General features: G+C 47.4%; 1 protein-coding gene across 1 annotated transcript in view; it reads right to left on the bottom strand.

The window, feature by feature from the left end:
• Positions 1-14,512, bottom strand: part of Pgm1 (phosphoglucomutase 1) — a 57,760-nt gene extending 43,248 nt beyond the window's left edge. Inside the window, exon 1 of the mRNA XM_075945167.1 lies at positions 14,156-14,512. Coding sequence (XP_075801282.1) covers positions 14,156-14,401 — 246 coding nt within the window. The 5' untranslated portion in view covers positions 14,402-14,512. The remainder of the gene's footprint in view (positions 1-14,155) is intronic.
• Between the last annotated feature and the right edge of the window lie 4,788 nt (positions 14,513-19,300).

Raw genomic sequence — 19,300 nt, 5'->3', positions numbered from 1 at the left:
GCGGCCTGTCCTCTCTTTGGCATTATGGCAAAGGCCGTCAGTCCATAGGGAAACTGCAGGATGAAGCCCTAAAACCTTGGGTACGCTCAAACAGGGCAGCGCTTGCCTCCTGTGGAAAGACATCCTGGTCTGGTTCCATCAAGCAGCAGTGGTGGGGGAGGTCTCTCCTCTGGGTTCACATCCCATGCTAGCTGTAGATTAAATGGTGGTCTCTCCTACCCCCAGAACTCTTCACTCAGAACCTGGAATGGATCTTGAGAGCATCCTGGATTACCTAGGTGGGCCCTAAATCCAATGACAAGCATCCTATGACCAAAGATGGATGTGGCACAGTGGCCGACCACACATGACAGGCCTAGAGTTGAATCCCACCATAGAAAGCAGGGATGGGAGAGAAGACAGGCCACCCAAAGAGGAAAGCATCACAGAAGGGTCCTCCCGCTACTATTCTGCTGCTAGCATCTTGGTTTTAGACTTCTGTTTTCCAGAAATAGATGATGAAGTTTTTTTCCTTAAGCCCCCAGCTTGTGGCCATCTGTCTCAGTCGTCACAGGAAACTAACCTACAGAACAGTTTTTAACTACCCATGGATATGCCGCCTCTCCCATGAGCACTCCGCCATCTGGGTTGCGCCAGACAACCTGCATAGTAACTGGCACATGGGCGTCAATGTTTGTCAAATAAATAGGTCCATGTGTCCCAGGAGGTTGACAGCACTGTTAGACGCACTCCTGGAAGCTTCCTATCATATGACATTGGCCTCGGCCAGGGAACCAGGGATGCACCTTGAGGCATCACTCACACTGGGCTCAGCCCTCAAACCCAGAGGTCCATGGCTGAGCCTCACAGGGACCAGGGACCGCTGCCGGGCCACGTAAATCTAATGCCTATAGCTGGAGACAAGACGAGATATCTGTGTAGTGTGACCCCCACCTACAGAGGAAGCTCAACCTCCATAGCCGGACACTCTTACTCCCAGTACCATCTGAGTGTTCTCTAACTTCCTTCCTATTTGCTTCATTTAAAATCCTCCTTAAATTGCTTTTCCTCTTGAGCCACAGAATGAATTTCATGGGGCCATGGAAGGGGCCGTAGAGACCTGGAATATAACAGTTGCATTACTACTAAATCAAAGGCCTCTCTCCCTATCCTCCCCAGTCATGCTGACCTAGATCTCTATCCCAGACTCTGCCTACCAGGGATCAGGTGGGCACGGGACAGAGACCTGATGGGACTCTCTTCTTAATTCCGGTCTTGGTATTTGGTCATTTGTTCATCATGAGTGAACAAACCTTCCCAATGTGCACACCTGCAAGATGCCTGTGTGCTCACCAGAGCGGAAGAGATCTCATGCTGGCCCCCACGACAGATCACATGAGGTGGTAAGAGAACAGTGCTGTGTCTGTGGCAGAGCACGCAGGAGTGGGACAGCAGGGTCCTCCTCAGCGTGAGCTAGCTCCTAGGAGCCTCTCCACAGACGTGTGCAGAGGGTCCACACGGTAACTCACTTCCCACACTCCGCCAGAGCATATTCATCTCAGTGCCAGCTCCTTCGGTGGCCTCAGGGAGCAGCAAGATCATTCGCTCTTTTAGGGGAAGCTGTCTTTCCTGTCTGTGGTACTTTCTTTGAAAGTCCTCAGTCATAACAAATTTCATCCTTTGAGAATAGGTTTGAACTTTGGAAAGAGACGAAAAATTGTCTGGAGCCGTGTCTAATGAATAAAGTGGGTGTTCAAATCTCATTACATCATTTTAAGTGAAAAATGAAGCCTGACTATAAAATAATGTGACTGCTTTTCCTGCGTGGCCCATAAACCAGTGGCCTGAAAAATAATTCCCACAGAGGCACTTCCAGACGCTCTGAGCACTGGACGCGTGACTGGAGCAAGTGCGCAGTCCCAGAGAGGCCATGTGCCAGGGAACAATACTAACTGTTATGTGGAAGCTCAAACATGTTTGTTAAAAAAGGAATCTGATTGCTCATGCGAATGGGAGTGGGGCGGGGGTAGTCTCCTGGAGAGACACTGAAACTAACCCTCATCTCCTCTGGATAGGATGTGACTGACATAGAGCAACGCACTCACCTGTAACAAGCCTTCACTAGCCTTACTCCCTTACAGACACATAAAGTACCATGCCCCAGGCTGGCCCTACACTCCCATAGACATCTCTCTCCCTGACCGTAACATCTTTGGCTTATCATGCTACCCCAGTCATCAGGAAGGCCCTTGAGAATGAGGACATCCCCATGGTGCCTCTAGTCTGCAGGACAGTGCACACCGTCACATGGTTACTGCTGCTGTTTGGATCTTGAGTGTCCCCAAAAGCCCATGTGCTAAAATCTTGGTCCCCAATGTGGTACTGGGAGGGGAAGTAGAGCCTTCAGGAGGAAGAGTCTGAAGAGAGGTCTTTCTATCACTGGGGCATACCCTCAGGAGTCTGTGGGACTCTCCCTTCTTTCTGTATCTCCTCTCCTGTGATATAAGTCAGTTTGCTCTTCCATGTGCCCTGCCATAAGCTGTCTTCCCACAACAGTGAGCAGTGAGCCTGCCTGGCATCAGAGAGCAATCTCTAAAACCTTGAGCCCAAATCAACATTTCTGCTTTCTAAGTTACTGACTCAGGCACTTTGCTACAGCAATGAGAAGCTGACTCACAGAGACACTAAGTGCACTGCTCTCCACACAAATCCTTTGTCTCTGCTCTCATGAAGCCCCTGGAACTTTCTAAGTGTAGCTTCCCCTGCCTGGTAACTAAGCTAGACATCAGGTCCACATACAGACACGAGAGACCTAAAGGAAACTAGCGATTGCCTAAGGCTGACGCAGGCAGGAAGGGTGACTAACTGCTAATTAGTGGGGTTGCTTTTAAGGCCAAAGACTAGATAGGGATGCTGGCTGCACAATTCTGAGAATAAACTAAAAAATATTACGGGGTACAGGGCCGTGTGCCTACAACCCGGCCCCTGGAGAGGCTGAAGCATGAGGATCGCTCCTGCGGCTGGGTTGGGAGGCCAGCCTGGAAAATACCCCTCACCCCAAAATATTAAATGCTATATACTTAAAATGGGCAAGCTGTCTGGTGTGTGAGTTACTTCCCAATAAAACAATTAATTCTGAAAAGCTCTCAGGACAGGCAGGTTTGTGCTCTGGCCCCTCCCTAAGGCAGCAGGTGGGATGACTGACAAGCAATGACAATGACTAAATGACATTCAGCACCAGATTTGGAAGAAAGGCACAGAGATGGCTGTAAGCTGCTGGCTGATCTTCAAAATTAATTTTACTTTTTATTTCGTTCAATGAATCCCAGTATTTCATCTATCACGTAAGACCCAGAATACAACTGGTAATTTCCAGCTTCCCTGAGGTGGCTCAGCTGCTTTGGTTAGTAGATACGAGCATGTTAGTAGATACATTCCACATAATTTTTACTCTATTCTGATTGCTGGAACAAAGGTAGGGTGGGGGCTGGCCATCTAGGACTACACAGAAAAAAAAACAAACCATGAGATTCAGCTGGGCAATAATAAGGACTCATGAATCCTTTACACAAAAGAGCCACACACAGCCCTGAACTGCCCAGCTCTGAACCATGACAAAGAAATTCTAGTACTATAAACTTCTAAACGCTATATTTTGGGACTCTGTAAGAACAGCCAAACCTATCTGACGGATACAAAGAGTTAGACCTCCGACTCAAGCAGAATCTAAAATATGTGCCATCTGCATTTTTTTTAGGTCATGGCAGGACTGTTCTGCCAGCATGGACTAGACCACAGGCCAGTGACAGCTGCCACTGCAGGCAGATAGATGGGTTAGAAGAATCTGACACATGAGCATTGGCTGGGAAGTGGGGAGATTATGACTCTGCCACAGAAAGTTTTCTTCAACTGTGGCCTCAACATGAGGCCACTCAAGGCCAGCATCGGTGGCCCTGCAGAGTAGCGATGATGGCTGTTTGTCTACAGAGTAGTGCTTGGCAAGGAGAACTGTGTGTGTCATGGTATTCCAGGATTCTCTGGGAGACAACGGGAGTCCAGCACCAGGCAGGTGAAGGATCTGCCGTCTTACCCAGCTTACTTCTCCTCCAAAGCAGTCATCAGCAATTGACAAGTCAAGGCGGAGGAGATCACACACGTAATAAATATAAAATTCAGTTTCTCTATGCCTATGAAAACATTCTCTGTGGCTACCAGCCCAAGGAATTGAGCAGACCAGGCTGGCAGTCCCCTGAGTCTAGAAGGGAACATGCAATCACAGCCTGCAAAGGTAACCCCATCATTTATCCCCCACCTTTCATCAAAAGAAGCCCCCAAAAGGGCACAGGGCACGCTTGATGCTGTTCACTACCCAGTGAGCAAAGGGGGCAGGGAAAAAGTTCCTCCCTGAGGGTGGACCCAGTGCTCCCCATGAGCCCACTCATGACCAGAGCAGGGGTCTGTGCTCCAGCCTGCACAACACCTCCAAGGCTGAGGGCTGGTAGCTGCTCAGCACATGTCTCTATAACTGCACAGAATTCATCGTCCTTCTCTCCCAATCCACTACACTCCTCTGCCCACCTACCTTCCTGGACACACACATATGTAGTCATACAGTTACATTACTGCACATATTAGCTACTAGATGCCGCGCTATAAGGAGCCATACACGGCCTGAAGGAAAGAGCACTGGATCACCTAGAGATAGTGAACTCTGCACTGACTGCATTGCTGGAAGCGATCTGGGCTGCCTCCCCTTGGGGGTGGAGGGAGTAGTGTAAACAGTGGGTAAGGGGATCTACGAGGGCAATGAAGCAAGGGTTGAAGTGGGCATTTTGAGTTTTACTTCCTTCTCTTAAGTAATAGGACTATGTTAGCTAACCACATGCCTTCCAATATACTGGGTAAGTGTCCCCAAAGGTTCATGTGTTAGGCTTAGTTCTGGGCGCAGGATGCCATCGAGACTTTTAGGTGGGCCTACTGGTATTTACCATGCCATTGTTGGTGCCCGTGAGTGGGACAGCGGGACCTAGCCTCTTCCTTTGTCCTAGGCCATAAAGAGCATGGACTTCCTCTATCATACCAGAGAACCCACTACTGTGCTGCTGGAGGCCCAAAGCAATGGGGCCAATGTTCATCCACTGAAAATTCTCCAAGAGAAGGCAAATGACCTTTCCCCCTTTTGAAGCTGACTACACTCGGGCATTGGTGCTGCAATGGAAAGCTGACCCAGCAGGGGTGCACAGGGAACCATCTGCAATCAGGTGGGCAAGCATAATGCCATGAGCAGGACAGCAAAGGCAGAAGACCACAGGAGGCCGGACTCTACCTGTTTGCACCAGCCAGCCCAAGAGAGGAAAAGTACCCTGTTTAATTCATTACTATTGAGTCTCTGCTACCATAGTTCAACTTACATAGTCATACAAATCATGTGGATTACCATATAGACTGCATAGTATATACCAAGTTCACTTTGGAGGCTACTTCAAAGTGTCAACCTCCAGAGCAGGCAAACTGATCTGGGGGAACGGAGGGTCCTCCTGTAAATCCACAGACTTCATCTGAACATCAAAACTGTGAAAGTCCATGAACGCTGCCTAATCCAGTGTCCTCAAGATCTTACTAGGACATCATCACAACTCCTTTCTGTGAAATACACTCACTTTTGTTCCTTGTCTGATTTTTCTGTTGTTGTTGAAAAACACCATGCTGCTTTACAGCCCTTGCTGGCCTTGAATTTACAGGCCTTTTGCTTTCGTCTCCAGACTGCTGAGATTACAGGTGTGTGCCGCTGTGCCCCATGAGACAAACTTATTTATAGAAAAGATCAACTGTATGAAATATCAGAAGACCAAAGTCTCAGCTCCAACGCCACCAAGAAGCTGAACAAGTGAGCCATGTGTCATCAACACGGCTCACCTTTTAAGACATGCACCGGGGACAGCCTTCTCCAGATCTAGACTGCCGAGTGTAGTTCTCGCTCATCAAGAAACGTCTCCTTCCAACAGATGGAGACCATTGCAGAAAAACACAACTAACCAAAATGCAGAGCTGCTTAGCCCAGTCCCAATGGATCTACCTTCAACACAACTCCTGTACCTAAGGCTCTGAGATCATGGCAGAAGCGGGGATGGGGAGGGGGGGAGCACAACAATATTGTTAGGGCCAGAGGATCAAGGAGTTTGCTGTGAGATTGTGTCCTCTAGAAATGTCTAAAGCTACACCCAAAAGTCTCACAACATGACTGCCTAAATGTGAGCTGAACAAGAACAACAGACATGCTGACGTGGATGGGGAATGCGCAGGAGGCCTCAAGCCTGTACAAAGCACTATAGACAACTAAGGAATGCTTAGAGCGGGAGAAAGTCTTCCCAGGAACAAGCACACCAATCAGTTATCCAATACCAATGGTCAGCACTGAACACATACATACAAGTAACATTATACAGGCTGAGCTGCACTTATGTACTTAGGAATATATATGTGTGCATGTAACAGCGATTAATGAAGAAAGAGACCATGAACATGAGAGAGGGAGAGCAGTGGTATGGAAGGTCCTGGAGGTAGGAAGGGAAGGGAGAAATTATGTAATTACAGTATAATCTCAAGAAATAAAAGAAAGAAAAAAGGACTACACCAAGGCAGATTATGCTGATCCATTTCATTTCTGTTAGTATAATGAAATGTCTAAACTGAACACAATGTAAAGAAGAGACTGAGTAAGCACACAGTTTTGAAGGTTGACAGTCGAAGCAAGTTCTCATACCATTTCAGGCCAGCTCCCAGGGCTGCCCTTCTGTACTGGCTAGTTTTACGTCACTTAACACAAGCTCAAGTCATCTGAGAGGAGGGGACCTAAATTAAGAAAATGCTTCCTTCCGTAGGCCAGCCTGCAGGGCATTCTCTTAGTGATGGGTGGAGGAGGACCTAGCCCACTGTGGGTAGTATCACCTGAGGCGCAGTGGTCCTGGGTTCTCTAAGAAAGTGGACTGAGTGTCTTAGGTAGGGTTTCACTGCCGTGAAGAGACACTGTGACCATGGCAACTCTTATAATAAAATTCTAATCGTGGTGGCTCGCTTGCAGTTGAGAGGTTAAGTTCCGGTTGTGGCAGGAAGCAAGGCAGCATGCAGGCAGACATGGTCCAAAGAAGTAGCTGAGAGCTCTTCCATCTTGAAGCACAGGCAACACCTATGGTTCTGGCCAGCTGGTGCTGAAGATTCAGGTGATGTTTTGAGTAACAAGATACCAGAACCTCTGCTTTGGTGGGACAATCGATGTTGGAATCGAGAAATTAATGGTGATTAAGAAGAGACCAGAATCACGGAGGTGGAATCTTCTAGGAAGTGGTTCCCCAGGGTCAACATACAGGGCTGCGTTCTAGAGGTGGTTGACGATGTACTTCACGCTGGCAGCCTCACCCAGGAGGTACTGGTTTTGAAAGCATGAAAGGGTCATGGAGAGCAGCTGAGGCTTGGCACGGTGAGAGGCCAGGATAGGCCGTTGCTGAAGATGCAGCTTCAGTAACGGCTGAAGTACCAGGACTAAAGGGGTCATGCAGGAAAGTCAAGGCTTGGCACCCTGAAGAGAGCCCAGGAAAGGCTATAGTGAAAGTGTAGCCCAGCTGCAGCAGGAGACACTGGTACCACGGGATGACTACCAAGGAAAGCAGCTGGCATGAAGCGGAGCCCACCTTATGGTGTTTGTCTACATGTACGTATATTGGCACACCATTTGAGCCCTGGTGTCCACAGAGGCCAGAAGAGGGCATCACACCCTTTAGAATTGCCATTTGTGCATGCTACAAATCAGACCTGGGCCCTCTTCAACAGCAACAAGTGGTCTTAACCACTGAGCCATCTCTCCAGCCTCCTTTTTAATCTTTAATACTCCAGCAATAGTTCTGATTGAAGAAGGGAAGACTATCCATTTATTTTTAGTGAAACTGAGAAAGGGAAATTCCCAAACAACTTAATACAAAGTCTTATGTGACCGGGGTTAGAGACACGACTCAGTGGTACAGTGTTTGACTAACACGGGTGAGGCCCTGGAACCTATGCCTGGCACTGAAGGGTGGGGGAGAAGCACAAAACAAAAAAGCACAAGTGTAGCAAAGATCATTCATGACTAAGTATCGGTCTCTAACAGCTACTCTTCCCTCTAACAGTTACTCCTCCCCCCTAACAGCTACTCCTCCCCCTAACAGCTACTCCTCCCCCTAACAACTACTCCTCCCCCTAACGCTACTCCTCCCCCTAACAGCTACTCCTCCCCTAACAGCTACTCCTCCCTCTAACAGCTACTCCTCCCCCTAACAGCTACTCCTCCCTCTAACATCGACTCCTCCCTACCCTTCCTGCCACTCTCCTCTCTTGGGAGGTGGGCACATATCCTCTGTCCACAGGCTGCAGCCTCAGTCCCAGCATTAAGAAAATAGCTTAGTTGGTATAAAATGCTGCTGTACGAGCATCAGGACCGGAGTTCAAATTGCAGACACTCTCTACATAAATTCCAGGTGGGTATGCCTGTAATCCCGGTGCTGGGAAGTGCTGGCAGCAACAGGTAGAACCCTGGGGCTCCCTAACCAGCCAACCATGCTGGCCTGGCTAGCTGTAAGCCAAAGAGAGAAGCTATTTCAGGAAACAGGCTGGATGGTGAATGTGCCCGAAGAATACCTGAGGCTGTCCTCTCATCTCCACATGCATGTATCACATGTGTCCAGAGGAAGGAACACGCACGCACGCACATACACACACAGACACATGCATCCTCGCACAGACACATGCATCCTCACACAGACACAGTTCGGGCTCACTTATTTCAAATCCAGAATGTTCTCTTTTTTTATTCTGCTTTGTGTATGTACATGGGTATCTCTTCTGTTCTACCTCTCCCAAAGCCAAGGTATCCTCAGTGGAAAACAACATCTACTGCAACCTGGCATTTAATGCTGATTCAAAATCAGAAACAACAGAGAAATCACTCAAAAATGGCTGAAAAATAAGAATTTTTGAAACAGGACGTTATGAAACTTTTTAAACAGGTGGTATGTTAAAAAGTGCCTCAAAGAGGGTTCCCCGCTAAGTCAGTCCTGCAGCAAGGACAGAACACAGCTTCCTGGGGCTTGCAGGCCAGCCAGCCTAGCTTACTTGGAGAGTTCCAGGTCAGCGAGAGACCCCTACCTTAAGAAGGAAAAAAGGAGCTGGTGCATAAAGAACAACATTCTGGTTCCCATGCTCATGTGCACATACATGCAGGGGAGCCTGCACACGTGCACACAGTACATACATGCAGGGGAGCCTGCACATGTGCACACAGTACATACATGCAGGGGAGCCTGCACACGTGCACACAGTACATACATGCAGGGGAGCCTACACACGTGCACACAGTACATACATGCAGGGGAGCCTGCACATGTGCACACAGTACATACATGCAGGGGAGCCTGCACATGTGCACACAGTACATACATGCAGGGGAGCCTGCACATGTGCACACACTACATACATGCAGGGGAGCCTGCACACGTGCACACACTACATACAGGCACACCTGTACATGCTCATGTGCACATACATGCAGGGGAGCCTGCACATGTGCACACAGTACATACATGCAGGGGAGCCTGCACATGTGCACACAGTACATACATGCAGAGGAGCCTGCACACGTGCACACAGTACATACATGCAGGGGAGCCTACACATGTGCACACAGTACATACATGCAGAGGAGCCTGCACACGTGTACACAGTACATACATGCAGGGGAGCCTGCACACGTGCACACAGTACATACATGCAGGGGAGCCTGCACACGTGCACACAGTACATACAGGCACACCTGTACATGCACACGCACACACCCGCATACACTCAGGCCAACTCAGAGGTATTTGTCTCAAATGGGAGGCATGAGAGCTCTCAAAGCCTGGCTGACATGATCTATGACTGTAAGAGCCTTCACGCTGGTCCATGTATTTCAGGCACATTTTGGTAGAGGTTGTACCAGTCACTAAAAGGACTCACTGCTCAATGTAAAGGTTCTTAACCCAGCCTGCTTCAACCGCGGACAATAAATTTATTTTCAGGCTTCTGCTTTGTATGTGATACTGTGTCTGCAGTGTTGTCTACATTGGTGATTCATAATTCAAGGCAGCCAGACAAGAAGTCACCAGATACTACCTTTGGCCCAGGTACTGTAGGTACAATCTGATTTTTCTAGTCACCAGATCCACACCCATAAGTTCTATCAATCAATCAGTCAAGGACTCATACTATTCAGAAAGAGCAAAAATAATGAAAGGGGGTAATAAAATATAATACAGAGGCCAGTGAGATACCTTAGTGGGTAAGAGTACTTGTTGTAATCAAAACAACTCTGAGATTCCATCTTACATCTGTAAGAATGGCCAAGATCAAAAACACTGATGACAACTTATGCTGGAGAGGATGTGGGGGAAAGGGAACACTCCTGCATTGCTGGTGGGAGTGCAAGCTGGTACAGCCCCTTTGGATATCAGTATGGCGATTTCTCAGAAATTAGGAAACAACCTTTCTCAAGACCCAGCAATACCACTTTTGGGTATGTACCCAAAGGATGCTTAATCGTACAACAAGGACATATGCTCAACTATGTTCAGAGCACCATTGTTTGTCATAGCCAGAACCTGGAAACAACCTAAATGCCCCTCGACCAAAGAATGGATAAGGAAAATGTGGTACATTTACACAGGGGAGTACTACACAGCAGAAAAAAAAATTATGACATCTTGAAATTTGCGGGCAAGTGGATAGATCTAGAAAACATCATAATGAATGAGATAATTCACACCCAGAAAGACAAGTGTCATATGTACTCACTCATAAGTGACTTTTAGACACAAAGCAAAGACAAAACAGCCTACAATTCACAATCCCAGAGAACCTAGACAACAATGAGAACCCTAAAAGAGACATACATGGATCTAATGTATATGGGAAATAGAAAACTACAAGATCTCCTCAGTAAATTGGGAGCATGGGGACTATGGAAGAGGGTAGAAGGGATGGGGAGAGGAATGGAGGGGAGTGGAAAAAAACATATAGCTCAATAAAAACAATAAAAAAGAGTACTTGCTACTAAGCATGAGTACCCAAGTTCAAGTCCTGAGACCCACATAGTAGGAGAGAACCAAATCCTAGTTGTTCCCACCTCCACATGCTTGCTGTGACACACACACACACACAAATCAACATTAAAAAGTAATGTAAAACAAATAAAAATACCTACATCATATTCTCAAACAGCATGATATCTATGCTATATTTGGTTTTATGATATAGAGATGATTTAGGTAAACGCGTGGATTATAAGCAAATGCCATTTTATCTTACAGAGGAACACTGTGAGAAACAAGAGCCCCACTATACAATAACAAACTTAAGACACTAGGGACGGTGAAGCAGTTTTTAATACACCATTCTGCAGGCAGAGATGCAAGCATCAGGAAAAGGCAAAAATGGCTAGCGTGCTGTTTGGTGCAAATCAGGGGTTGTTAAAGTCCCAATCATGAGATATTCTTGCCCTCTTTCTCCCACAGGCTGGTACCCCAGGGGTACAACCTTCATATTCTTCTAGCATAGCTGCCTTCCCAAATCCCCTATGCTACTGGTTCAGAATGCAAAGCCTTTACCTTGGGAATATTCTGGGGCTTGAGACCCTTTCTGATCATGGGCTCAGTCAAGTAGCAGACTGTCTGCAACTTTCTAGTTCTCAAGAGTTTTCACGCACACAGGTGCCAGCTGCCAGCTAGCAGAGAGGGGCCTGGTGCCCTCTGCTTCTCCGTGACTCTCTGATGCGCTCTAACTGCACCTCATACTGAAAATGGACCGTAACAATTTATTTCCTAAAGACATAATCTTTTATAGAACTTGGTTAGTGAAGGGGTTCTGGACCAATACTCCTGACTACACCAAGGGAAGGCTTATAGGTAAAATAGAATCCCATCTCAAGCTTACTCACCAGTGGGAACATATGACACGCAGACAAAATCTCACCAGAATTGGATCAATCTATTCTAGCAGTATCTATGGGAAAGGAGCAGTTGCTTTCTGAAGATACGATCTTAACTAAATCACGCCAGAAGAGGAACAAACACACATAAACCCCTGGTGAGCAAAGTATTTAATTAAATCAGAGCAGCAAACTGGGGAATCTAGGGAACCACTAGGGTGTAAGTACAGCAGGCAAGCGGGGACAAATATCCTGAATAGAATCGGCAAAGTGATCAGACCAGGCATGAGACTGTTGAGTGCAGAGCCAGGGAGCCAAATGCAGGTGAAAGGTGAAGGCCTACAGCTGCTGCAGGGAAGGAGCTACCAGAGTCACCAGAGGCTCTGAGGGAGCGTGTCAGGGGAGAGGTGGAAGCAGCACAAGTTAGCAGGAAGTAAGGTGCAGAGCGGACAGTGAGACTCAGTGATGACAGAACTCAGAATCTGGCCAAAGAGAGAAGAGCAACAGGCCAGACAGTAGCTAACGTGTGAAGACGTCTAATAACTGATTTCCTTTCCACCCCACAGGGCTCCCGAAGGGACAGATATCCATTTGAACCCTAAAACTCCCACTCTACCTAAACGTAAGGACAAGGCTCACGTCTGCGCACCCCGATTCCCCCCCAAGCCGTTCTCTGTACAGGGCACAGGCCAGGGAACCGCTGGATGAAGCCCCTAGGAGCACAGGTGAGATGAAGGAGCTTCCACACATAGCTACTGAGTGCTCTCTCTCCCCTCATGGAAAGTTGCGGTGTCTGAGGGGCAGAGAAAAAGAAACCCTGGCTTCTTTCACTGTGTTTGCAAATGTCTGCCCCATCCAGGAAAGTCTACAGAGCTCAGTTTAGACTTTGACAACTGGGAAAAGGAGGTCCTAAAATTTAAGAATCCCTTGATTCTCAGACGCTGCTCAAGTTCTTGGGACTGGCAGGTCTGCGCCAGATTTAATGCTACGGCTAAGTTCTGGTAAATTGTTTTTGTTTTGTTTTGTTTTTCCAAGACAGGGTTTCTCTGTGTAGCTTTAGAGCCTGTCCTGGAACTAGCTCTTGCAAACCAGGCTGGCCTTGAACTCACAGAGATCCACCTGACTCTGCCTGGATTAAAGGTGTGTGCCACCGTCGCGTGGCTAAATTCTGGTAAATTCTTTAAGCTGCCCAGGCTTCAGAACTCTCATTGGTGACTTGAAAGCACCCATAATAGCATCTTCCTTACAGGGCTTCAAGAATATACTTGAGACACCAGTGCGGTGTTGGCGTGGTGCTTGGCAAGAGGCAAGACTGTTTAAAACATGTTAATAAAGTAAAACAAAGTACTGCTAAAATAAGTAAATGTAACTGCTAAAGGGAATGAACCCTTTAGCTGATTGCAAGTCCAATATTATTTTAAATATACAAAGAAAACATGTTCCTTAAAACGCCTTGGAAATTACCTTGTGGCAACAAACAATTCCAACTTTGCAAACCCACATTTTTATTCATCAGATTTATAGAAAAGAAATATTTAAGCTTCACCTCTCTAGTGGACTTCCCCAATTAAGACAGTTAACCTCCCTTAACAGGGGGTGGGGGTGGGCGGAACCAGGGGCGTTGCATTGCATTAATTTCCTGGCCCGACAGGACAGCTTGCCTAAGAGCGCCCTTGGGTATATTGTCTCTGTTTTAATGAAAATTCAGCTCCAGCCCCCTTAGTGGAACAGGTCCAGTGAACTACCCAGCAGAAACTGGACTTTTCAAAAGCCTGCTCCCAGGCAGTAGGCCGAGCAGGGACCTTCCCCAAGCCAACTTGGGGAGAGGGGGGGAGCTCGGGCACCTGCCCATCCAGATCACTGGCCTGACACCCCAGGGGGGTGAGCGCTCCGGTGGCCAGCCCTTCCAGCTCTAGGCCGGGAGCCAGCGGGAGGCGCCCCAGTCCCAGACCAGAATAGTAGGGCGCCTAGGCGGGTTCACCTTTCCCAGCAGAGCCTCGGCGAAACTGGGGTGGGAGTGCGGGTGGGGGAGGCACTAGAGTGGGGAGGGTACAGCCAAGGTCAAGGGAGCGTGCGCGGGGCGGGGCGGGGCGAGGCGGGGACTGGCTAGAGGCGCGCACGGAAGCGTGGGCCGGGAGGAGCCCGCACGTCGTGCACGCTCGGCCCGGCCTGCACGTCTCTTACCCCGTTGGCGGCGGCGATGCGGACGATCAGCTGGATGGCCTCGGTCATGTAGAAGCGGCCGTCCCCGCCCACCACCAGTGTGGCCTCCTGCCTCAGCGCTGGCTCCACGGTGGAGATGATGCTCTGGATGAAATTCTCGGCGTAGTTGGCGTTGCTCTGGAACACTTTCACCCGCTTCCGCAACCCGCTCGTACCGGGCTTCTGGTCCGGGTACGCCTGCGTCTTCACCGTCACGATCTTCACCATGGTGGCGGTTGGCTGCGGGAGGACAAGCGACTGCGGCGGCTGCTGTCGTGGCTGCTGCAGGCGAGGGTGCAGGGTCCGTGGAGCTCTCCTCCTAGAAGCGACCGCCCAGGGCCCGCCCACGCCGCTAAAGTCCGGCAGCCTGGGGGGGGGGGGGGACAGGTCACGGGGTCGAGAGGGGCGGAGTTTCCCAGATGGACACCTGAGCCAAAAGTCTATAAAAAGAAACTAGCTCTTTAGTTGAGGGGCAGAGCTTAGTGTAGGAACAGGTCATAGTGCAAGGACGAAGAGTTCAGTGCTGTTAGCGGTGATTGGACAAGAGTTCCAGGTATAGAAGCGGGTCTGAAGGACAGAAATGCCATCCTCCGACTTATTTTTTTCTGCAAGGGCAGGAACAACCCCAAAGTTATATAGGCTTTCTGCTTTTTACATGTTTGCTATGCAGCACACCACTTTATTAGGGATAGGGGGTAACCAAAGAACTGACTTGCTGTGTGTAGTTGCTACACCTTTCAAAAGTAAGAGGTCTGTCTTTCCCTGCTTATGCTTTCAAAACGGAAAATTCTGATGATCAGATCCTTCCTCGCCACGAAGTTCAACTCAGATTGGGTCTAAGCAAACCAGAGTCTTACTAGGACTTACCTGCCCGTCATCCCATCAGGTTTGACAAGGAGGAAACGGAAACTTGGGGCAGCCTAGATAATCGTTGGTACAGACGGAAGGTGTCCTGTGATTATGTGACAACACCCCAGTGGTGGCGACAACGGGAAGGGCTAATGCACAGGGGATTGGATTATTCCGTAGGGCGCTTTCTTTTCTTGTGGCTCTAGTCGCTCCTTCGGTTTGCTGAGAGTCTCTGTTTGGCAAATGTGTCATTTGGTGTGCTGAGAAAAAAAAAAAAAAACCTTCAGAGAGTTAACATCTGAGTGGCCATCTTAAACAAGCATGAAACCTTTCAGGACGGGTTTCTGCAAGAATTAGTGAGGCTGTGGTAATGAGCGTGCCTACATTCTTAGGCACATGCACACACGGTGGATATACGGACCTATACAGACCTTTGCAATGACCTAGCCCAATACAGTCCAGTCCCTTATACTCCACTGATACAGGCAGCAGGCTGTACCTAAAACATATTAGGCCTAAAATTATCAGCTCCCCCTCCCCAGTTCCAGGACTAGAGCATACCGTTAGCCCATAAATTATTGTATTCATACTTTCATAGCGGATAATTGGTGTGTCTTGGCCAAGCGGGGAGGTTGGCTGGCCCATGTGAGTTCTGCCTCCGAGCAAATGTTGACATATAAGTGGATACAAAGGATATGTACATATCGCATAGTTTGATACAATCATTGCCAGTGAGCTTCGTTGGTAAATATGTGGACATTAAATACTAGACTGCTGCTCATAATTTCTGATACTTTCCTAAGAGTCCACAGTTTATATAGTCACATGTTTTTGTAAATTGTGTGAACAGACCCATTGAATAGATGAGAAAATTGAGGGTGGAATGGTGAATGTGATTGAAATTACCTACCTCAAAAATGAAAATATAGCATAGACTCCACTGAGTCTTAGTAATATCTACTTAAAAATTACATAGTTTACATTAGTGCTTTTACCACAGTACTGATAAAAAAGTACTCAACTGATGGTATAGTGGAAAGTGGTGGTGGGCTCAAACTCTGGTCCCATGCCCTCCCAGCCTTTTTTACTTTCTATGAAAGTATGATGAAGCCTTCTGCTTAAGAATGGCTCTCTCTGTAAAGATCAGGTTGGGTTCAGGTTGGGTTCAGGGTGGGTGGGTGGGGGCAGTACTGAAAGAGACTACTGCAGAGGAGGCATTTCGGGGTCAGGTAGGAACCTGGCATAAGGAATCTCTCCTGAATCTACGAGGATGACCCCAGCTCAGACTCCTGGCAATAGCAAATATGTAGCATGAACCTGCCTTCTCCTGTGACCAGGCAAGACTTCAAGTGCAGAGAGTGGGAATCCAACCTCTAGCCGGATACCCTCCAGTCTACAGTCTGCTCTCATCAGAGAGGCTTCATCCAGTAGCTGATGGAAGCAGATACAGACCCACAGCCAAACATTAGGTGGAGTTCTGGGAATTCTGCAGAAGAGAGGGAGAAAGGATTGGAGGAGCCAGTGGGGCCAACGACACCACAAGAAAACCCACAGAATCAGCTATCCTGGGCTCATAGGGGCTCACAGAGACTGAACTGACAACCAGGGAGCCTGCCTGGGACTGACCTAGACACTCTGCACATATGTGGCAGTTGTGTAGCTTGGTCCTCTTGTGGGACTCCAAACAGTGGAAGCAGAGACTGTCCCCAACTCTTTTACTGGCTTTTGGGACCCTACTCCTCACACTGGGTTGTCTTACTGTAGCTTAATATGGCATATTTTGTGGGAGACCTGCCCTTTCCTGAACAGAAATGGAGGAGTGGATTGGGGTACAGGAACGGGTTTGTGGGGGGTGGGGGAGGCTGGGAACAGAGGAGGGAAGGAAAACTCTAACTGGGATGTAAAAGAAAAAAGAATGGCTCTCTACCTCTCTTACAATATGCAACATTCAGCTTCAACTGCATAATAAATCGGTCTGAAACTTATTGGCTTAACACAACCTCCATTTATTACTGCTCATGATGTGAGTTAATTGGTAATTGCTTATGTAATCCCTTAGTATTACTTTTATAATACTGTATAACAAGGTACCACATACATGGTGATTGTGATTGAAAACACCCATTTATTACCTTAAAATTCTATAGGTCAGAAGTCTGCCAGATTTGGCTGTGTTCCACAGTCTGCATATGTAAAAAGATTAGACCCATGGTCTTGGCCAGGCCCAGCCCTTATCTGGAGGCAAAGTGTTAGAGGTAAATAAAAGTCGAGGCCACAGGGTAGCTATTCAAAGTCCAATCACCTGTGCCCTGTATCCCAAACTGCACTCACCCTCATTACCCTCAGCTACTGCTAGCTCCAGTCATAAACAGCACAGAATGTCCTGTCATCATGAGTCAACAAAACCTACCAACTCCAGACAGCTTAGAGAGCGCTGCATGGCGTAAAAGGAATGTTAAAGTATAACAACACTATGGAGACGGATATATGCTTTACTGTTGGGTAAAAGGTTCAAGCCCAAACCCTGAGCATGAAAACCCACCAATCCCTGAGCATGAAAACCCTCCCTCCAATCCCTGAGCGTGAAAACCCACCAGTCCCTGAGCGTGAAAACCCACCAGTCCCTGAGCGTGAAAACCCACCAATCCCTGAGCATGAAAACCCACCAATCCCTGAGCATGAAAACCCACCAATCCCTGAGCATGAAAACCCACCAATCCCTGAGCATGAAAACCCACCAATCCCTGAGCATGAAAACCCACCAATCCCTGAGCGTGAAAACCCACCAATCCCTGAGCATGAAAACCCACCAATCCCTGAGCATGAAAACCCACCAATCCCTGAGCGTGAAAACCCACCAATCCCTGAGCATGAAAACCCACCAAACCCTAAGCATGAAAACCCACCAATCCCTGAGCATGAAAACCCTCCCTCCAATCCCTGAGCGTGAAAATCCGCCAGTCCCTGAGCATGAAAACCCTCCCTCCAATCCCTGAGCGTGAAAATCCGCCAGTCCCTGAGCGTGAAAACCCACCAATCCCTGGGCTCAAGGTCCCACCCCTAGTTGAAGGGCTATAGGCAGTTGACAGCTGCTGACAGGGAAGGTCAGTTTTCTTCTAGGATAGCTCTGATAGGTCGCCCACACCCAAGAGGTCAGCCCAGCACCCATGTACATGTAGATAACACTAATTGAACTGGAGGAAGAAAAGAAGTCCTGGCATGTGAAGGCCCCTGCAGACAGAAATGAGACACTTCTTGGCAGTGTGGACCCAAGAAGCAAGTGGGCTGATTATGTGCATACCAAACCTAAGCATTCTTACTCCATGCTTTGGCATCCAAGCTAAGAGAATTTCATCATAGTCCAAGGAAACACAGACTTAGTGATGGAAGATGGGTATAAAGGGAACTCTGAAAATAAGCATGGTGGTGCAGGCCTGCAACCTAAGCACTTAAGAGGCTGAGGCAAGAGGATAATGTGTTTGTGGCCTGCATGAGTTCTATGCTCTGAGGCCAGCCTAGGCTATATAGAGACCCTACCCAAATATTAAAACCTGGAAAAATTTCATTTTCTGAGAGATTGTATCACTCAGAAACCTGTGTCTCTGCTACTCAAACATAATGGAGTTTTTAAGCACTGAAGTATAGAAAAAGTTGTCTTTCTGTGTATAGTATGCTTTATGCTTAACAATATACTACTACTTTCATCCATTTACTGATTCATATTTTCATATTGATTTTCATCATGATTTCATATTGACATTTTTTTATTCCAATAAAAATTCAAGTTGTAAAGATGTAAGCAATTAAAAAACATTTTAATTCTGAATTACTTATAGTATGGCCCTAAATAAAATAAGTTTAAAAATGAAATTGTATATAAATTATTTTACTTGGATATTTTCTTTTTGAAGAAAAGATCTGAGGACTTCTTTTTAAAATTTATATTTATACTCTTAAAAGTTTTAAATATAATTACATCTTTCTCACCTTCCATTCCTTGAAACCCTTCCATGTACTCAGCCCAAATCCTCCTCAAATTTATAACCTCTTTTTGTTTTATGTATCTATGTAGATATAGATATGTGTGTGCATGTATATGAATATGAAATAATAACAGAAATATGTGTATAATCTGCTGAGCCATTTAGTGTCACTTGTATGTATATTATTTCAGAGCTAACCACCTGTAATTGGAAAACCAACTGGGGGACTTGTAAGTATTACAGCTTGGATAGAGAGGTATTGTGGCAGTCAGGAGCCAAAGAATACCACAAAGTC

The sequence above is a fragment of the Microtus pennsylvanicus genome, chromosome 13 (assembly GCF_037038515.1).
Source record: "Microtus pennsylvanicus isolate mMicPen1 chromosome 13, mMicPen1.hap1, whole genome shotgun sequence".
Classification (NCBI taxonomy): Eukaryota; Metazoa; Chordata; class Mammalia; order Rodentia; family Cricetidae; genus Microtus; species Microtus pennsylvanicus.
Note: the sequence above shows the minus strand (reverse complement) of the source record. Positions and strands in the feature narration are given on the sequence as shown.